We start from the raw sequence: 19,273 nt of genomic DNA on the forward strand, positions 1-19,273 counted from the left end.
AGTGAAAATGGCATGCATTATAATTGCTGCAATGCCAATGTAATGTAATTACCAGATGGCGCCAGCTCACAGAAGCTTCCGAAGAGCTTGGGACTTCACAAGGCCGCGGGCTCAATTACCGGCCGTCACGGACCCGCCACAATTGCGCGGCGGGGGAGGTGGGGGCGCACGGAGACACAGAATCCTGTGCCTCCGTGCGCCCCCACCTCCCCCGCCACGGCCGGTAATTGAGGCCGCGGCCTCAATTACTGGCGGGCGTGGGCGCCAGGTCACAATTTCTTCTTGTCGCCAGTGCGACCTGGCGCCCGGATATTGTCGACCCCTGCTCTAGGACACACTTAAAGCGGAGTTCCATATATTATATATACACACACACACATTTTTTTTATATATATATATATATATATATATATATACACATATATACACATATACATACACACATATATATATATATATATATATATATATATATACACACACACACACACACACATATACACAGCGGGTAAAATAAATAATATTAAGAATATTGAAGAATATTGTACACATCACCATGTTTCTAGGCAACAATATTTGTAAAGGTGCTATTGACATGAAATTTTGACCACATTTCGGTAACAACCCATGCGATCCATACATACAAAGAAACCAAAACAAATATGTTCAGAAATTAAGTTACGTGTAATAAAATGGAATGACACAGGGAAAAAGTAATGAACACATTGAAATGTATTTAAAGCCGGGGTTCACCCCAAAAAATTTTTTTTTTACATTACATCTAACATACTAAGGGCATTTACTTTCGGCAGGTCATTTTTTTTTTTCTCCGTACATACCTTGATATTCTGATTTTCTCCAGGGCTTCCGGGTTCCGATGACTGCGGGACTGGGCGTTCCTATCCTTCGCTTCGATGATTGACGGCTTGTGAAACAGGTCCCCTGTCGCACAACGTGCGTCACCAGATTTCCTGGAAATAGCTGAGCTGCGAGTCGGCACTATACGGCGCCTGCGCAGTCAGCTCTACACGCAGGGCGCAGGCGCCGTACAGTGCCGACTCGCAGCTCGGCTATTTCCGGAAATCTGGTGACGCGCGTTGTGCGACAGGGGACCTGTTTCACAAGCCGTCAATCATCGAACCGAAGGATAGGAACGCCCAGTCTCGCAGTCATCGGAACCCTGAGGCAGGGATAGGAACGCCCAGTCCAGGAGTCATCAGAACGCGGAAGCCCTGGACTAAATCAGAATATCAAGGTATGTACGGAAAAAAAAAAAAATGACCTGCCGAAAGTAAATGTCCTTAGTATGCCGGCTCTAATGTTAAAAATTTGTTTTTAGGGTGAACCCCCGCTTTAAATACTTTTCCATTCATCCTTCCTTCACTGACATGGAGTTTGCCAGTATTGTACGCTGAAAAACAGCTCCGTACCATGATGTTCCCACCTCCAAACGTAACTGTTGGTATGGGGGATGTATTTGAGGTGATGTGCAGTGCCATTTGACCTCCAAACCTGGTGTGTATTATGGCATCCAGAGAGTTTCATTTTGGTCTCATCTGACCAGACTATATTCCCCCAGTATTTCACAGGCTTGTCTATATGTTGTGCAGCAAACTTTAACCACCCCTTCACGCCGATATACGTTGGCAAAATGGCCAGCCGTGAGGTCGCGGGCGTGCTCCCGCGACCTGGTCCGAAGCTCCGTGACCGCGGGACTCGCGGACCTGATCGCCGCTGGAGTCCCGCGATCGGTCCCCGGAGCTGAAGAAAACCGGGAGAGCCGTGTGTAAACACGGCTTCCCCGTTCTTCACTGTAGCGGCGTCATTGATCGTGTGATCCCTTTTATAGGGGAATCACAATCGATGACGTCACACCTACAGCCACACCCCCCTACAGTTGTAAACACACTTCAGGGAACACATAACCCCATCAGCGCCCCCTTGTGGTTAACTCCCAAACTGCAATTGTCATTTTCACAATAAACAATGCATTTTAAATGCATTTTTTGCTGTAAAAATTACAATGGTCCCAAAAATGTGTCAAAATTGTCCGAAGTGTCCGCCATAATGTCGCAGTCACGAAAAAAATCGCTGATCGCCGCCATTAGTAGTAAAAAAAAAAAAAACAATAATAAAAATGCAATAAAACTATCCCCTATTATGTAACCACTATAAATTTTGCGCAAACCAACCGATAAACGCTTATTGTGATTTTTTTTTACCAAAAATAGGTAGAAGAATACGTATCGGCCTAAACTGAGGAAATTTTTTTCTTTATATATTTTTGGGGGATATTTATTATAGCAAAAAGAAAAAAAATATTGCATTTTTTTCAAAATTGTCGCTCTATTTTTGTTTATAGCACAAAAAATAAAAACCGCAGAGGTGATCAAATACCACCAAAAGAAATCTCTATATGTGGGAAAAAAAGGACGCCAATTTTGTTTGGGAGCCACGTTGCATGACCGTGCAATTGTCAGTTAAAGCGACGCAGTGCTGGATCCAGGGATTTTTTCAGGGGGAACTCAGTTCCACCACCTTTGGCTCAGACTCTTTGGAACCTGCTCACCACAATCACTTGTAAACACAGAAGTCTGGTTTCTGTGTTTACAAGTGACAGCTCTGCACTCTGTGTGTAATGCAATTCTGGTATTTAATGCCCCTTTAAGACCCTTCTACTGTTTATGAAATCTGAACGGGGTCGTGGTTGAGTTCCTGCACCTATTTTCTGAGAAAAAAAGCTCTGGCCGGATCGCAAAAAGGGGCCTGGTCCTTTACCTGCATTTTGGTCTTAAGTGGTTAAACGAGCTTCAACAATCTTTTTCTTCAGCAATGGGGTCTTGTGTGGGGAGCGTGCATTCAGGTTATGACGGTTGAGTGCATTACTTGCACTTGCTAATTCCAGGTTTTTCTGAAGCTCTCCACAAGTGGTCCATGGCTCCTGGACAACTCTTCTGATAATTATTTTCACTCCTCTGTCAGAAATCTTGCGAGAAGCACCTGGTGGTATCCTGTATATGGTGAAATTATGTTCTTTCCACTTCCAGATTATGTCCCCAACAGTGCTCACTGGAACATTCAAAAGTTTAGAAATCCTTCTGTAACCTATGCCATCAGTATGTTTTACAACAATAAGGTTGCAAAGGTCTTGAGAGCTCTTTGCTTTTACCCATCATGAGATGTTTCTTGTGCGACACTTTGCCTATAAAAAGGTGTCTCATTACCAATCAATTGAGACTGAACCAGCTGATATTAGTTTGTACTGACAAGGGGCAGGATCGCTTTCTAATTATCGATAGATTTCAGCTGGTATCTTGTCTTTTCATGCTATTTTGCACCTCCCTTTCCTCATGTGTTAAGAACTTTTTTCCCCTGTGACATTCCATTTTATTCCACATAACTTAATTTCGGAACTTACCGTATTTATCGCTGTATAACGCGCGCCCGCGTATACCGCGCACCCCTAATGTTGCCCCGAATCCTGTGGGAAAAAAAGATTTTTTGTACTTACAGTTTTGATGTCTTGCACGGCGTCCATCGGCGGCCTCGGGTGTCCTCTTTGTCGGGTACGGGTCCTTCTGCGGCATCCGAGGGTCCTCTTCGTCGGGTCCGGCGTCCTTCTGCGGCGTCCTCCGCGCTTGTTTCCCGAGCCGAGTTTGAATACTGCGCCGACATATACAGAGCGCAGTACACTCGTGTATCGTCGGGCAGGCTCGGCAACTCTCGCGCTGACGTCCTGTACGCTCAGGACGTCAGCGCGAGAAGTGCCGAGACTGCCCGAAGATACACGAGTGTACTGCGCTCGGTATATGTCGGCGCTGTATTCAAACTCGGCGCGGGAAACGAGCGGGAAGGACGCCCCAGAAGGACGCCGGACCCGATGAAGAGGACACCCGAAGCCACAGACGGATGCCGGACCCGACGAGGCCGCCGATGGAGGCCGCGCAAGACACCAAAACTGTAAGTACAAAAAAACTTTTTCCCACAGGAATTCGGGCAACTTTAGGGGTGCGCGCTATACACCGATAAATACGGTAACTCATTGGGTATAACTCACCTATGTGCTGCAGCTGTCCCCCCACCAGCTAAAAGACCGAGAAGTGAGGGATCACATGACCACCAATTGCTCAGTTCTCAGTCTTCAGTGAGCAGAGAGTTGAGGACCATCAGTCACCACTCTCTGCTCTGCCTCTCCAGTCCTCCCTGGAGCACCGGGCTGTGGAGGGGTCGGGAGCAGATGGCTCAGTGCGCTGAGATGCCCGTCAGGCATCTGGGTGGATTCCGACATTATTGCTGGGATCCCTGCAGAACCTGAACTGGCTGTTGGCTGAAAATGTGTTACAGGAGTACATATATAAATGCACTCCTATGACCCACATGAAAAGTAAGGTCAAACAAGCTTTGGCCATACTTCTCTTAACCATTTGAATAATTGTACAACTTTATATTATATTTTCAAGATCAATTTTTTTCTCACCTACCTGCATACCATGATATCCAAGACCACAGTAAGCCATTAAAATGGCAAATTTCTTCCTCTTTCGTTTTGGAGTTGTTTCTATATTCTCACATATATTCTCCTCATTTAAATAGATTTCCCTTGATGTCTGATTATGTACCCTATCTTGATCCGTCACCATCAGTTCCTAATAAAGACAGCACAATACATCACACACCACTTCCAGAATTGTTATTGGTATAAAACACAATACATAACATACTAGCTCATTATGTAATACTCACCTGGGATCAAAGCCCCCCCAGCCGTCCTGGTACACCACTCCGGCGGCGAAAATCTCTCCCGAGAGTTACTTCCGGGTATCACAGCTCTGGCGCTGCAATTGGCCGGAGCCGCGAGTCATGGCACGATCTCCTTTAGAAACGGCACGATCGCCGTTCCCAAAGTGCGCCTGCGCCATTGTCTACGGCGCATGCTCCGTAGACATCAACGCCGCTCATTGTAAATATCTCCTAAACCGTGGAGGTTTAGTAGATATTTCGAGCACCTACAGGTAAGCCCTAATCTAGGCTTACTTGTAGGTAAAAGTGGTTGCAAAGGGTTTATAACCACTTTAATGCAGAGAATGCATTAAGGTGAAAAAACATGAGATTTTACAATCCCTTTAACAAAGTCAGTCATGCTTCATTCAAGGCTAGTGAATCGCTGCTTGTTCCGTAAATGTCTTGTGATCTGGGATGCCTGGATGTAATTCAGTATATCATCATCCAGTAATTATTGTATGTTATATGAGTAGTGCACAGAGAGGTATGCTGGTCGAATATAGTCCAACATTCATAACTGATGCGATCAAGCTAAATTGCATAGCTCATGTATTAGACATCTGTAGCCAAGTTTTATGGATATGAGGGGGAAAAAAAACAAAAAAAACTTAAAGGGTCACTAAAGGAATTTTTTTTTTTTTAGCTAAATAGCTTCCTTTACCTTACTGCAGTCCTGGTTTCATGTCCTTGTTGTTCGTTTTTGCTCTGATCTTGCTGTAATCCTTCTCTGAACAGTCTGTTTCCTGATGAAAACAGTACTGGGAGCTTTCTCTCTGTGGTCACTAATCAAGGAGGTGTGATTACTGTGTGTCTAAAACCCCTCAGCACCAATCAGTTTTGTTTTCCAAACCATCACTGCCCTGTATTGGCTCTTTGTCTCTGTTCATCACAGAAGCATGAAACGGCATGCAAAAACGAAACTGAAACTGTAGGTACATTATATTATTGATTTTTATCTATTTTTAATCATTTTTAAAAGGAATCCGTTGACCATTATGTCTCTATACCCTGTAAACAGTCATTTCAGCAAAAACATTTTTTTCCTTTACAACTATTTTAAAGATGAAGTCACCTCTGCGTAAGTTTACCTTCCCTGGTTCTTCCCTTCATTCTCATCAACATGCAAATTAAGTTTTTAACCACTTAACCGGTTAACGCCCGCCCACTGTATATATACGTCCTGTTTTTAAAGATGAATATCTCGGTAACGGCAGCAGCTGCTGCCACAACCGAGATATCCATCTCTTCAGTGGGCGGGCGTGTAAACGATAACGGCGGTCTCCGCGGCGGATTCGCCGCGAGATCGCCGTTATCGGTGGTGGGAGAGGGGCCCCTCCCGCGCCCTCCGCCGCTTACCGTAGCCGTCGGTAGCGGCAGAGGAGATCGGGTGCTGCTGCCTGATCAGTGAGGACTCGAGTGAGGGCAAGATGGCCCCCACCCGTCCTCATAGCTGTGCTGGGCGGAAGTGACATCAAAACGTCAGTCCTGCCCAGTGTCTTAAAGAGACAATTTTTTTGTTGTCATTTTTTTAAATGACAAATTTTCCATTTTTTTTTTCTTGCATTTAAAGGGGTTGTAAAGACAAAAAAAAATTCCCCTTAAATTAAAGTCCGACAGTAGCTGATAAAGTAAAAAGTAATGTTTTGCATTATAACTAGTTTGATACCTGTTGAAATTGAGCTGATTTATTCACCTCCGTCACTCCTGAATCATTATTCTCACTGACTTCCTGGTTTGCGGTGCACATTCATTCTTGCTACATCACGGCCTAATGCAAACTACAGTTCCCATTAGGCTTGGCCTCCATGCCTGTGAGGGATAAGAGAGCATCTTCACGCAGGGCTGTAGTCATAGGGAGGGGGTGAGCACATTCGGCTTTCCACCATGCAAAACAGCTCAGATGCTGGTGGAAAGCAAGAAGAGGAGAGACAGGAAATGGCATTTTCAAAACTGGATTACTGTATTTTGGAGGTCAAAAGGAAAAACAAGGCAAGTGATATTTAAATGCTCTAGCTTACAGCAATCAATTGATCTAATAAAAAACGAACCTTTAGTGTTCCTTTAAGTCTAATTATGAGATCTGAGGTCTTTTTGACCCCAGATCTCATATTTAAGAGGACCTGTCATGCTTTTTTCTATTACAAGGGATGTTTACATTCCTTTTAATAGGAATAAAAGTGATAAATGTTTTATTTATTTTTTATTTCAGTGTAAAAAATTATAAAATCAATAATAAATAAATAAGAAAACAAAAACAATTTTTTTTTTGAAGCGCCCCGTCCTGACTAGCTCGCGCGCAGAAGCGAACGCATACGCAAGTAGCGCCCGCATATGAAAATGGTGTTCAAACCACACAAGTGAGGCATTGCCGCGATCGTTAGAGCGAGAGCAATAATTCTAGCCCTAGACCTACTCTGTAGCTCAAAAAATGCAACGTATAGAATTTTTTAAACGTCGCCTATCAAGATTTTTAAGGGTAAAAGTTTGACGCCATGCCACGAGCGGGCGCAATTTTTAAGCGTGACATGTTGGGTATCATTTTACTCGGCGTAACATTATCTTTCACAATATATAAAAAAATTGGGCTAAATTTATTGTTGTCTTATTTTTTAATTAAGAAAAGTTTTTCCAAAAAAAGTGCACTTGTAAGACCGCTGCGCAAATACGGTGTGACAAAAAGTATTGCAATGACTGCCATTTTATTCTCTAGGGTGTTAGAAAAAAATATATATATAATGTTTGGGGGTTTTAAGTAATTTTCTAGCAAAAAAAAACTGTTTTAGTCTTATAAACGCAGAATCTGAAAAACACCTTCTATCCTTAAGTGGTTAAAGACCGCCCACCGCATATATACTACGGCAGGGACAGCCGACCTGTCGCAGTATATCTGCATTAGCAGGTTAAGATCTATCCACAACAGTTCCATCTCGGTGGCCCTCAGTCATAAGGCCCAATTCACAGAGCTACAATACCTGGTGTGAACTTTGGGGGTCTTTAAGCTCCGCGAGACAAGTGCGTAAAACCGTGTCAGTAAAGCAAAGGGTCTTTATTGGTGACCAAACAAAACAAAATAAAGCTTTTCTTCAGCATCCAAAACGTCACAACAAAAGTCCTGCTTGTTTCCAGCATAAATGAAAAAAAAAGTCTTTCTTCAGAAAAACAACCAAAAGAAAGGCACATACGTTTTTAGTAAGAAGTCCTCCAGACCTTCCCTGCAGACACAGCTTCACTTCCAAACTACTCAAAAGTCCTCTCTGAGCAGCTAGCAGACTTCCATCTTGTCCTCACAGGTGCACTCTCCCAACTCACTCACTCCCTCCAGCATCACTTCCTGCTTTAATGGGTGGTTGTCTGAGAGATTTTAACCCCTTGTGCGCTGGCTTCCAGGGTTTAGGAGTGGAGGCTCCATCCCACCCAAATAACACTTTGGAGCCTCCAAAATTCCAGGCCCCAAACTACTTTATTAAGATAGAGAAGACTGCAAGCCAGTCCTCTCTGAATTAGCGCCTGCCTGGAACTTTTCACCCACTTTTGGGTGACCCCCTGAACCTTCTACCTCTATTTAAATGGACCATAGTCCAAACAGTGGTGCCGTATAGCACCCGTCCAGGACCCACCCCCGGTGTCCTGTACATATCCCCCCCCTCTGCCTCAACGCGGAGGTGTTGGAGGCAACAGTAGACACCATACAATGGACTCGGGAGAGGGCATCGGCATTCTGATGCTGTCTCCCGGGTCTGTGCTCTACCATGAAATTGAACTCCTGCAGAGACAGAAACCACCTTGTTACCCTGGCATTGGTGTGTTTGTTCTGTCTCATCCACGTAAGAGGAGCATGGTCTGATATAAGGCGAAACTTCCTACCTAGGAGAAAATAACGTAGGGAGTCCAAAGCCCACTTGATGGCAAGACATTCGCGCTCCACCACCGCATAGTTTTTCTCACCTGGCGTCAGTTTCCTACTAAGAAAAACTATTGGATGCTCCTCTCCGTTGATTTCTTGAGACAGAACTGCTCCTAGCCCTTCACTTGAGGCATCTGTCTGCACTATAAAATCCTTAGAAAAATCTGGCGCCACAAGCACCGGATCCTGGCAGAGTGCGGTCTTAAGCATTTGAAAAGATTTTTCAGCCTCGGCATTCCATTTAATCATGACCGACTTTCGGCCTTTGGTGAGGTCAGTTAGCGGTGCCGCAATGGTGGCGAAGTTGGGGACAAACCTCCTATAGTACCCAACTAGGCCTAAAAACGCTCTGACCTGTTTCTTTGTTAGGGGGCGGGGCCAGCCCTGTATGGCCTCTACCTTGCTCATTTGGGGCTTCACTAACCCTCTACCTACAATGTATCCTAGGTACTTGGCTTCCTCCACCCCAACCGCACACTTCTCCGGATTGATGGTGAACCCCGCTCTTCTCAAGGAGTCTACCACTGCCTGTACCCGGGGAAGATGGGAATCCCAGTCTGTGCTGAAAATGACTATGTCATCCAGGTAAACGGAGGCATACCGTAGGTGTGGACGTAAAGTTTTGTCCATGGCCCTTTGGAATGTGGCGGGGGCGGAGTGAAGACCAAACGGCATTCTTTTATACTGGAAGTGACCTTCCGGGGTAGAGAAAGCTGTTTTCTCTCTGGCCTCCTTGGTCAGGGGAATCTGCCAGTAACCTTTTGTGAGGTCCAGCGTGGTGATGTACCTGGCAGGACCCAATCTCTCAATCAGCTCATCTACCCGTGGCATGGGGTATGCATCGAACTTGGAGACCTCGTTGAGTTTTCTAAAATCGTTGCAGAAGCGGAGAGTACCATTGGGTTTGGGCACCAACACGATCGGACTGGACCACTCGCTCTGCGACTCTTCGATGACCCCAAGTTCGAGCATCCTTTTAACCTCTCCAGACACTGACACTCTATGAGCTTCTGGGATACGGTAGGGTTTAAGCCAGATTTTCACCTTGGGCTCAGTCACAATGTCATGCTCAATGACGTTGGTGAGCCCTGGCAACCCTGAAAACATGTCCCTATTCCTTTGCAGAAATTCTTTTACTTGCTGGGTTTGGGGCCTAGTTAGGGTAGCCGCAACCTGCACCAGGTCGATCCCTACATGGTCCCCTGACTGTACCGCCACCACCGCGGACACCGGTTCTCTGTCTCTGCAGAGCTTCAACAAATTTATGTGATAAATCTGGTAGGGTTTTCTTTTTCCTGGTTGGTGTACCTTATAGTTTACCTCACCCACTTTCTCTACTACTTCAAATGGACCTTGCCACTTGGCCAAGAACTTGCTCTCCACTGTGGGTATTAGGACAGCTACCCTGTCTCCTACTTGTAACTGTCTCACTTTAGCCGACCGATTATATACCCTTCTTTGGGCATCCTGAGCCTTCTGCATGTGCTCTCTCACCATCGGCATCACTTTAGCCACCCTTTCTCGCATTTGAGAAATATGCTCTACCACGGTTTTGTGCGGGGAGGACTCACTTTCCCACGTTTCCTTTACCAGATCAAGCAACCCCCGGGGCCTTCGTCCGTACACTAGCTCAAATGGCGAGAAACCCGTGGATGCCTGTGGTACCTCCCGGATAGCGAACAACAGGGCAGGGAGTAACATGTCCCAATCTTTCCCGTCTTTCTGGACCACTCTTTTTAACATGGACTTTAGAGTTTTGTTAAACCTCTCAACTAGGCCATCGGTCTGCGGGTGATAGACGGACGTCCGCAACTGCTTAATCTGAAACAGCCTGCACAAGTCCGCCATCACCTTTGACATAAAAGGGGTGCCCTGATCCGTTAGTATTTCCTTGGGGAACCCAGTACGTGAGAACATTTGAAATAACTCCCGGGCAATGGCCTTAGAGGACGTTTTTCTCAATGGGACTGCTTCTGGGTATCTAGTGGCGTAGTCTAGGATGACCAATATGTATTGGTACCCCCTTGCCGACTTTACCAGGGGTCCCACAAGATCCATAGCGATCCGCTCAAATGGGACCTCAATAATTGGCAAGGGTACTAGGGGGTTTCTATAGCGGGGCACTGGGGCAGTTATCTGGCAAACAGGACAAGACTCACAATATCTTTTAACCTCAGCCTTCACCCCTGGCCAGTAAAACCGATCGGTTATCCTGGCCTCCGTTTTCTCCGCCCCAGGTGTCCTCCCAGTGCGTCGTTGTGGGCTAGATCAAGGAGCATCCGCCTATACGGTTGAGGGACCAGCAACTGCTCTATGGGTTCCCCTCGGCTCTCAGCCACACGATAGACTAGGTCCCCCTTCAACGCAAAATGAGGAAACCTCTGATCTGCACCTGGTATTTGTGAAACCCCATCAATGACAGAAACCTGCTCTCGAGCGTTCACTAAGGTAGGATCCTGTAACTGGGCGGTGCCAAACGCACCCCTGGGTACATCCAGGTCTGGATGCACTGGCCTTGGGGATGTTTCCCCCTCACCCTCCTCAATCGGGGAGAGCTCCTCGTCATCCTCCCCCAGCATGACTTGTAATGGGGAGACTCCCCCCCCCCTCAGAGTTCAACTCGGTTTTGAGACCTGACACAGGACCACTATTATTAGAACTAAGATTCTCTGCAACGTCATTATCACCAACAGGTATTTCCACATTAGAGGGGTGTGTTGTGGAGGTTTCAGGCCCGGATCCCCCGGACTCTGTCCCTTCCAAGCTCAGTGTCCCCAGTTCTCCTGGCAGACCCGTCTGTACCTGGTCCCATAGTTCCAAAAATAGTGGACAGTCCCGCCCCACTATGATGTCATGTATCAAGCTTTTTACCGCCCCAACCTCCTGGGTAACCGAGGTATGGCCATAGGACACAGTTACCGGGACCAAGGGGTACTCCTTGGTGTCCCCATGGATACATACTACCCGTAGAGTTTTAGTTACTGGGCCTATCCTCCCAAGCACCCTGGCATGTACGAGTGTGACCATGCTGCCGGAGTCCAGTAGAGCCCTGGCAGGAAGGTGGTTCACCCACACTTCGCACTCAAACCGTCCTGCAGCCAGGTCAAGATGAGTGGTACACACACTTCGCACATAGAAGGAGCTTCTCCGACCAGTTCCGCACTCCATAGGCTCCTCCTGCAGTGGGCATTGTGCCCGGGTATGCCCCCAGGACCGACATCGCCAACATTGTATGTCTCCCATCTTTGGTACAGGAACCGACCTCCGTGGTTCTAGGGCAGATGGTGTAAACCTGCAGATGCCAACATCTGGCAAGGCTTCTCTCCTCAGGTTGGTGACTGGTCTGGGTGTCCTTGGCGTGGGTTCTCGACGCTTGGTAGGCCCAAGCAGGTCCTCCACCACGGTATACCGTTCAACCAGCTCGACCAGCTGGTCAGCATTAGTAGGGTTTCCATGGCTTACCCAGCGCTGTAGGTCATCTTGTAGGGACCGTAGGTACCGGTCCATCACCACTCGTTCCACCATTTGTGGACCTGACAACTTTTCTGGCTGCAGCCATTTTTTAACCAACTGAATTAGTTCATGCATTTGGGACCTGGGGGGTTGGTCAGGTTTGTACCGCCAGCGATGCACCCTTTGAGCCCGGACGGCTGTGGTCACTCCCAGGCGGGCCAGGATCTCGTTTTTTAGATGCTCATAGTCCCTGATGTGCTCAGCTGGGAGGTCAAAATAGGCTTTTTGCGGGTCACCAGTGAGGAAAGGGGAGATAATGCCAGCCCATTGGTCCCGGGGCCACCCCTCTCTCTCTGCTATCCTTTCAAAGGTGGTGAGAAAGGCTTCCACGTCATCGCTGGGCGTTAGTTTTTGCAAAAAATGGCTGGCCCTCACAGACACTGGGTTGCTAGTGGCAACGACCGCTTGCACTTGTCCCTGAGCCAGCTGCTGTACGGCCTCCTGCAAGGCAGCCACCTGTGCTTGAGTGGACTCCTGCTGGGCCGTAAACTGGGCGGATAGCAGCCGTGTATTTTCCTGCTGCGCAGCTATAGCCTGTGCCAGGGCCTGCTGCTGCTGAGCCATCGCTTCCTCATGGCGACGGTTTGACTCTGCTGACGCTTGCTGTTGGGCCACAGTGGCTTGCTGCTGGGTCACAGTGGCTTGTGCCAAAGCCTTAACGACCTCCTCCATGCCTTTGTCTGCTGTTTGTAACGCCTGGGCAGACTTCACCCAAGACATGCCATAAGTATACTGTCTCTTTAAATGTCAGTTTTAAACGGTTTTTGCGCCTGCAAATGCACTTTGCCCGCATTCGACACCAGTTGTGAACTTTGGGGGTCTTTAAGCTCCGCGAGACAAGTGCGTAAAACCGTGTCAGTAAAGCAAAGGGTCTTTATTGGTGACCAAACAAAACAAAATAAAGCTTTTCTTCAGCATCCAAAACGTCACAACAAAAGTCCTGCTTGTTTCCAGCATAAATGAAAAAAAAAGTCTTTCTTCAGAAAAACAACCAAAAGAAAGGCACATACGTTTTTAGTAAGAAGTCCTCCAGACCTTCCCTGCAGACACAGCTTCACTTCCAAACTACTCAAAAGTCCTCTCTGAGCAGCTAGCAGACTTCCATCTTGTCCTCACAGGTGCACTCTCCCAACTCACTCACTCCCTCCAGCATCACTTCCTGCTTTAATGGGTGGTTGTCTGAGAGATTTTAACCCCTTGTGCGCTGGCTTCCAGGGTTTAGGAGTGGAGGCTCCATCCCACCCAAATAACACTTTGGAGCCTCCAAAATTCCAGGCCCCAAACTACTTTATTAAGATAGAGAAGACTGCAAGCCAGTCCTCTCTGAATTAGCGCCTGCCTGGAACTTTTCACCCACTTTTGGGTGACCCCCTGAACCTTCTACCTCTATTTAAATGGACCATAGTCCAAACAGTGGTGCCGTATAGCACCCGTCCAGGACCCACCCCCGGTGTCCTGTACACTGGATACAAATACTTCTTAATTAAAAGAAGTCCAATGAAATTTGCAAATAACAGTCACATGGCTAAAATAAAGATCCTTATTCTTGTTATAAAGCAAAACTAAAAAGGAGAAGTAGGGACAAAGTTCATTTGGCCCTACTTCTCCTGTGGGTCATAGGAGTGCACTTAGTTCTGGACCTCTGTGACCCGTTTAGCTGACAGAGGGCTAAAGTTTGCTGTTGGCTGACATCACACAGCCGGTCCAGACTCAGGAGAGATCCCGAATTTAATGGCGGGACCCATCCAGATGCCTGAACCAACACCTGGCTCAGCCTCTTAGCACGCTGCTGAGAGCCTGAGCCAGCCACTCCCACCCTCTGGATTATTTCCTGTTAAATGAATATAGTATTTAGGATTTACAATACCTGGGTTGGAACACTAGCTGCCACACTTAATGAACGGAACAAGGCATTCCTGTAGAAGCTTCTTACATGAACTCCTACAACTGTGATCCTCCTCATTTTCTCCCTGATAAAATAAGAACAACTTTATTAAGCATTTCAGTTTCATTTTTCATTTTAGAGATCATTTGTGAAAGTTAGTATTCAGAAACAAAAAAGAAGAAAAAAAAGTACACTGTTCAAAAAAATTTAAAAAAGGAACACTTTTGAATCAGAACTCCTGGGATATTGATCTGGTCAGTTAAAGGGGTTGTAAAGGAAAAATAGATTTCCCCTAAATAGCTTCCTTTACCTTAGTGCAGTCCTCCTTCACTTACCTCATCCTTCCATTTTGCTTTTAAATGTCCTTATTTCTTCTGAGAAATCCTCACTTCCTGTTCTTCTGTCTGTAACTCCACACAGTAATGCAAGGCTTTCTCCCTGGTGTGAAGAAAGCCTCTTGAGGGGGGCGAGCAGGCAAGTCAGGATGCCCAGTAACACACAGCTCCTTTCTCTATCTGCAAAGTAGAGAGTGTCCTGACTTGCCTGCTCACCCCCTCCCCCCTCAACAGGCTTTCTCCACACCAGGGAGAAAGCCTTGCATTACAGTGTGTAGTTACAGACAGAATAACAGGAAGTGAGGATTTCTCAGAAGAAATAAGGACATTTAAAAGCAAAATGGAAGGATGAGGTAAGTGAAGGAGGACTGCACTAAGGTAAAGGAAGCTATTTAGGGAAAAAAAAAATCCTTTACAACCCCTTTAACCACTTAAGCCCCGGACCTGTAGGCAGCTAAATGCTTAGGCCAGGTTTTGCGATTCGGCACTGCGTCGCTTTAACAGATAATTGCGCGGTCGTGCGATGTGGCTCAAAAACAAAATTTACGTCCTTTTTTCCCACAAATAGAGCTTTCTTTTGGTGGTATTTGATCACCTATGCGGTTTTTATTTTTTGCGCTATAAACAAAAATAGAGCGACAATAAATAAATAAATAAATAAATATACATTTTTGCTATAATAAATATCCCCCAAAAATATATATAATTTTTTTCCCCTCAGTTTAGGCCGATACGTATTCTTCTACCTATTTTTGGTAAAACAAAAATCGCAATAAGCGTTTATAGATTGGTTTGCGAAAAATTTATAGCATTTACAAAATAGGGGATAGTTTTATTGCATTTTTATTATTTATTTATTACTACTAATGGCGGCGATCAGCGATTTTTTTCATGACTGCGACATTATGGCGGACACTTCGGAGAATTTTGACACATTTTTGGGACCATTGTCATTTTCACAGCAAAAAATGCATTTAAATTGCATTGTTTATTGTGAAAATGACAGTTGCAGTTTGGGAGTTAACCACAGGGGGCGCTGAAGGAGTTCTGTTTCACCTAGTGTGTGTTTACAACTGTAGGGGGGTGTGGCTGTAGGTCTGACGTCATTGATCGTGTCTCCCTATAAAAGGGATCACACGATCGATGCAGCCGCCACAGTGAAGCACGGGGAAGCCGTGTTTACATAGGCTCTCCCCGTTCTTCATCTCCGGGGAGCGATTGCGAGGGGGCGGCTAGAAACGAATAGCCGCGCCCTCATCCTGGATCACTCCCTAAGGCTAACTGACCGCCGCATGTACCGTGGGGGGTCCTGATCGGACCCCCGGCCTGCGGAAAGGCAGCGACGTGCGGGCACGTCGTTCTGCCTGTCCGTGCCATTTTGCCGACGTATATGTACATGCGGCGGTCGTTAAGCGGTTAAGTAGCAGAGGGGGAAGGGTGTATACAGAGGGGGTTGTTAATTTAAATTAACAGCAAAGCTGAAAACTGATTAACAACAGGTCCACTAGATGGGCAACAATGAGACGACCTCCAAAACAGGAATGGTTTTTCAGGTGGAGGCGTCTGACATTTATTTTCCCTACTCATCTTTTCTGATAGTTTTTCACTAGTTTTGCATTTGGCTAGGGTCAGTGTCACTACTGGTAGCACGAGGCGATACTTGGACCCTATAAAGGTTGCACAGGCAGTCCAACTCCTCCAGGATGGCACATCAATACGTATCATTGCAGAAGGTTTGCCGTGTCTCCCAGCACAGTCTCAAGAGCATGGAGGAGATTCCAGGAGACAGGCAGTTACTCTAGGAGAGCTGGACAGAGCTGTAGAAAGTCCTTAACCCATCAGCAGGACCGGTATCTGCTCCTTTGTGCAAGGAGGAACAGGATGAGCACTGCCAGAGCCCTACACAAAATGACCTCCAGCAGGCCACTGGTGTGAATGTCCCTGAACAAACAATCAGAAACTGACTTCATGAGGGTGGCCTGAGGGCCCGACGTCCTCTAGTGTGCTCTGTGCTCACTGCCGGACACTGTGGAGCTCGATTGACATTTTCCATTGAACACCAGAATTGGCAGGTCTGCCACTGGTGCCCCATGCTTTTCACAGACGAGAGCAGGTTCACCCTGAGCATATGTGACAGACGTGAAAGGGTCTGGAGAAGCCGCGGAGAACATCGTTCAGCATTAACTGGTTTGGTGGTGGGTCAGTGATGGTCTGGGGAGGCATATCCATGGAGGGACGCACAGACCTCTACAGGCTACACAATGGCACCCTGACTGCCATTAGGTATCGGGATGAAAACCTTGGACCCATTGTCAGACCCTACGCTGGTGCAGTGGGTCCTGGGTTCCTCCTGGTGCACGACAATGCCCGGCCTCATGTGGCGAGAGCATGCATCCAGTTCCTGGAGGATGAAGAAGTACCATTGAATGGCCCCCATGCTCACCTGACCTAAATCCAAAAGAACCCCTCTGGGACATTATGTTTCGGTCCATCCAGTGCCGCACACATACACACTCGCCCCCAAAAGTAAAAAATGGGACAACTGTCTCAAAAAGGACATCACCCCAATCTGATAAATTTGCAGGCTTCAGCTGGACCCTAACTGGTGTTCAGAATTAGGTGGTGTAATGTAGTGGTGTCCAGAATTAAGCAATCACATTAAAACTCATGTTAAATAGTAGTCAGTACACACCTGCCATCATTTAAAATGCCTCTGATTAACCCCAGATTAAGTTCAGCTGTTCTAGTAGGTCTTTCCTGACATGCTCTTAGTCACATCTTACAGTAAAAGCCATGGTCCCCAGAGAGCTTCCAAAGCATCAGAGGGATCTAAATTGTTAAAAGTTATCAGTCAGAAGGGTACAAAAGACTTTCCAAGGCATTAGATATACCATGGAACCCAGTGAAGATGGTCATCAACAAGTGGAGAAAATATGGCACAACAGTGACATTACCAAGAACTGGACATCTCTCCAAAATGTATGAAAAGACGAGAAGAAAACTGTTCAGGGAGGCTGCCAAGAGGCCTACAGCAACATTAAAGGAGTTGTAGGAATTTCTGGCAAGTATTCTTCATATGTCTGGGCTATGGGGTAGAGTTGCAAGACGGAAGCCTTTTCTTACGAAGAAAAACAAAATCCAAGCCTGGCAAAATATTGATAATATCTAAAAGGTCCCCAAAAAGCATGTGGGAAAATATGTTATGGTCTGATGAAACCAAGGTTGAACTTTTTGGCCATAATTCCAAAAGATATGTTTGGCGCAAAAACAACACTGGACATCACCAAAAGAACACCATACCCACCGCGAAGCATGGTGGTGGCAGCATTATGCATTGGGGTCCTTTTTTTTCCAGCTAAACTTGGTCAAGGTAGAGGGAATTTTGAACAGTTCTTAATACCAGTCAATATTGGCACAAAACCTTCAGGCTTCTGCTAGAAAGCTGAACATGAAGAGGAATAGATCTTTCAGCATGACAACGACCCAAGGCATACATCCAAATCAACAAAGGGAATGGCCCAGAAGAAGATTAAAGTTTTGGAATGGCCCAGCCAGAGCCCAGACCTGAATCAGATTCAAAATCTGTGGGGTGATCTGAAATGGGCTGTGCACAGGAGATGCCCTCGAAATCTGACAGATTTGGAGTGTTTTTGCAAAGAAGACTGGGCAAATATTGCCAAGTCAAGATGTGCCATGCTGATAGACTCATACCCAAAATAAAATCAAAAGGAGCTTCAAATTATTAGTTGAAGGGTGTGCACACTTATACAACCATATTTCTTTTTATTTACTTCCCCCTACCTAAAGGATTTCAGTTTGTTGTTCAACTGAGTTGTACAGTTTATAGGTCACATTAAAATGTAGAAAAAGTTCTGAAATTATTTACAGTATCTTTGTGTCATTTTTTACATCAGAGACCTGACATTTTGACAGGGGCGTGTAGACTTTTTATATCCACTGTACTTTTGATTAATAATTAAAAAAAGAATCTTCACAAATACATCTTGTAGAAACAGCACAGCTGAGAGACATTCAACCTCCTCGAGGACAGCAAGCGAAGTCAAGCATAATGGTTATAGGAGGGCTTAGGGCTAATGTAGGGTCTGGCCTTAGCGTTTGTTGGCTAGTCTTCAATCTCCTGCAGGTAGCAGTATAACCCCTGACACATGAAATGCTGTGTCATTAATAATACATTTCTTATTTTTTTTTAATTAATTGTAATAATGAAATAGGTTTAACCACGGGGTTGATTTGCTAAAATGAGCAAAGCAAGTTCACTTTGCAAAGTGATTTTTTTTATATCCAATCACCATTTTCATTCAGTCATAAAAAAAAACACATGTCCTGAAGGTTAACAAGGGGAAACAGCCCAGGCAGGGGCTAAAACAAAGCCTTACAGGTTATCAGATAGTACACGGGGTGCACATGATAAACCACTTAAGCCCAGGAAAATTTGGCTGCCCAATGACTGGGCCATTTCTTGTGATCCGGCACTGCGTCGTTTTAACTGATAATTGCACCCAAACAAAATGGACATCCTTTTATTCCCACAAATAGAGCTTTCTTTTGGTGGTATTTGATCTACATATTTTTGGTAATTAAAAAAAAATAGAAAAATCGCAATAAGCACTATAAAAATGCACTGATTACTGTATAAATGACACTGGCAGTGAATGGGGTTAACCAGTAGGGGGCGAGGAAGGGGTTAAGTATGTCCACAGTGATTCTAACGGTGAGGGGGCTAGGCTACATGTGACATGACATTGATCACTGCTCCCGATTACAGAGAGCAGTAGATCAGTGTTCTGTCACTAGGCAGAACAGGGAAATGCCTTGTTTACAAAGGCATCCCCC

The 19,273-nt window shown here is 45.9% G+C and overlaps 1 protein-coding gene across 1 annotated transcript in view; it reads right to left on the reverse strand.

Moving 5' to 3' along the window:
- LOC120931273 (tRNA pseudouridine synthase A-like) overlaps positions 1-19,273 on the reverse strand; it is a 52,025-nt gene that overhangs the window by 11,623 nt on the left and 21,129 nt on the right. The window contains exons 3-4 of the mRNA XM_040342553.1: positions 14,067-14,169; positions 4,482-4,646 (exon numbers count right to left, since the gene is read on the reverse strand). Coding sequence (XP_040198487.1) covers positions 4,482-4,646; positions 14,067-14,162 — 261 coding nt within the window. The 5' untranslated portion in view covers positions 14,163-14,169. The remainder of the gene's footprint in view (positions 1-4,481; positions 4,647-14,066; positions 14,170-19,273) is intronic.

Source organism: Rana temporaria, chromosome 3, assembly GCF_905171775.1.
Source record: "Rana temporaria chromosome 3, aRanTem1.1, whole genome shotgun sequence".
Lineage (NCBI taxonomy): Eukaryota > Metazoa > Chordata > Amphibia > Anura > Ranidae > Rana > Rana temporaria.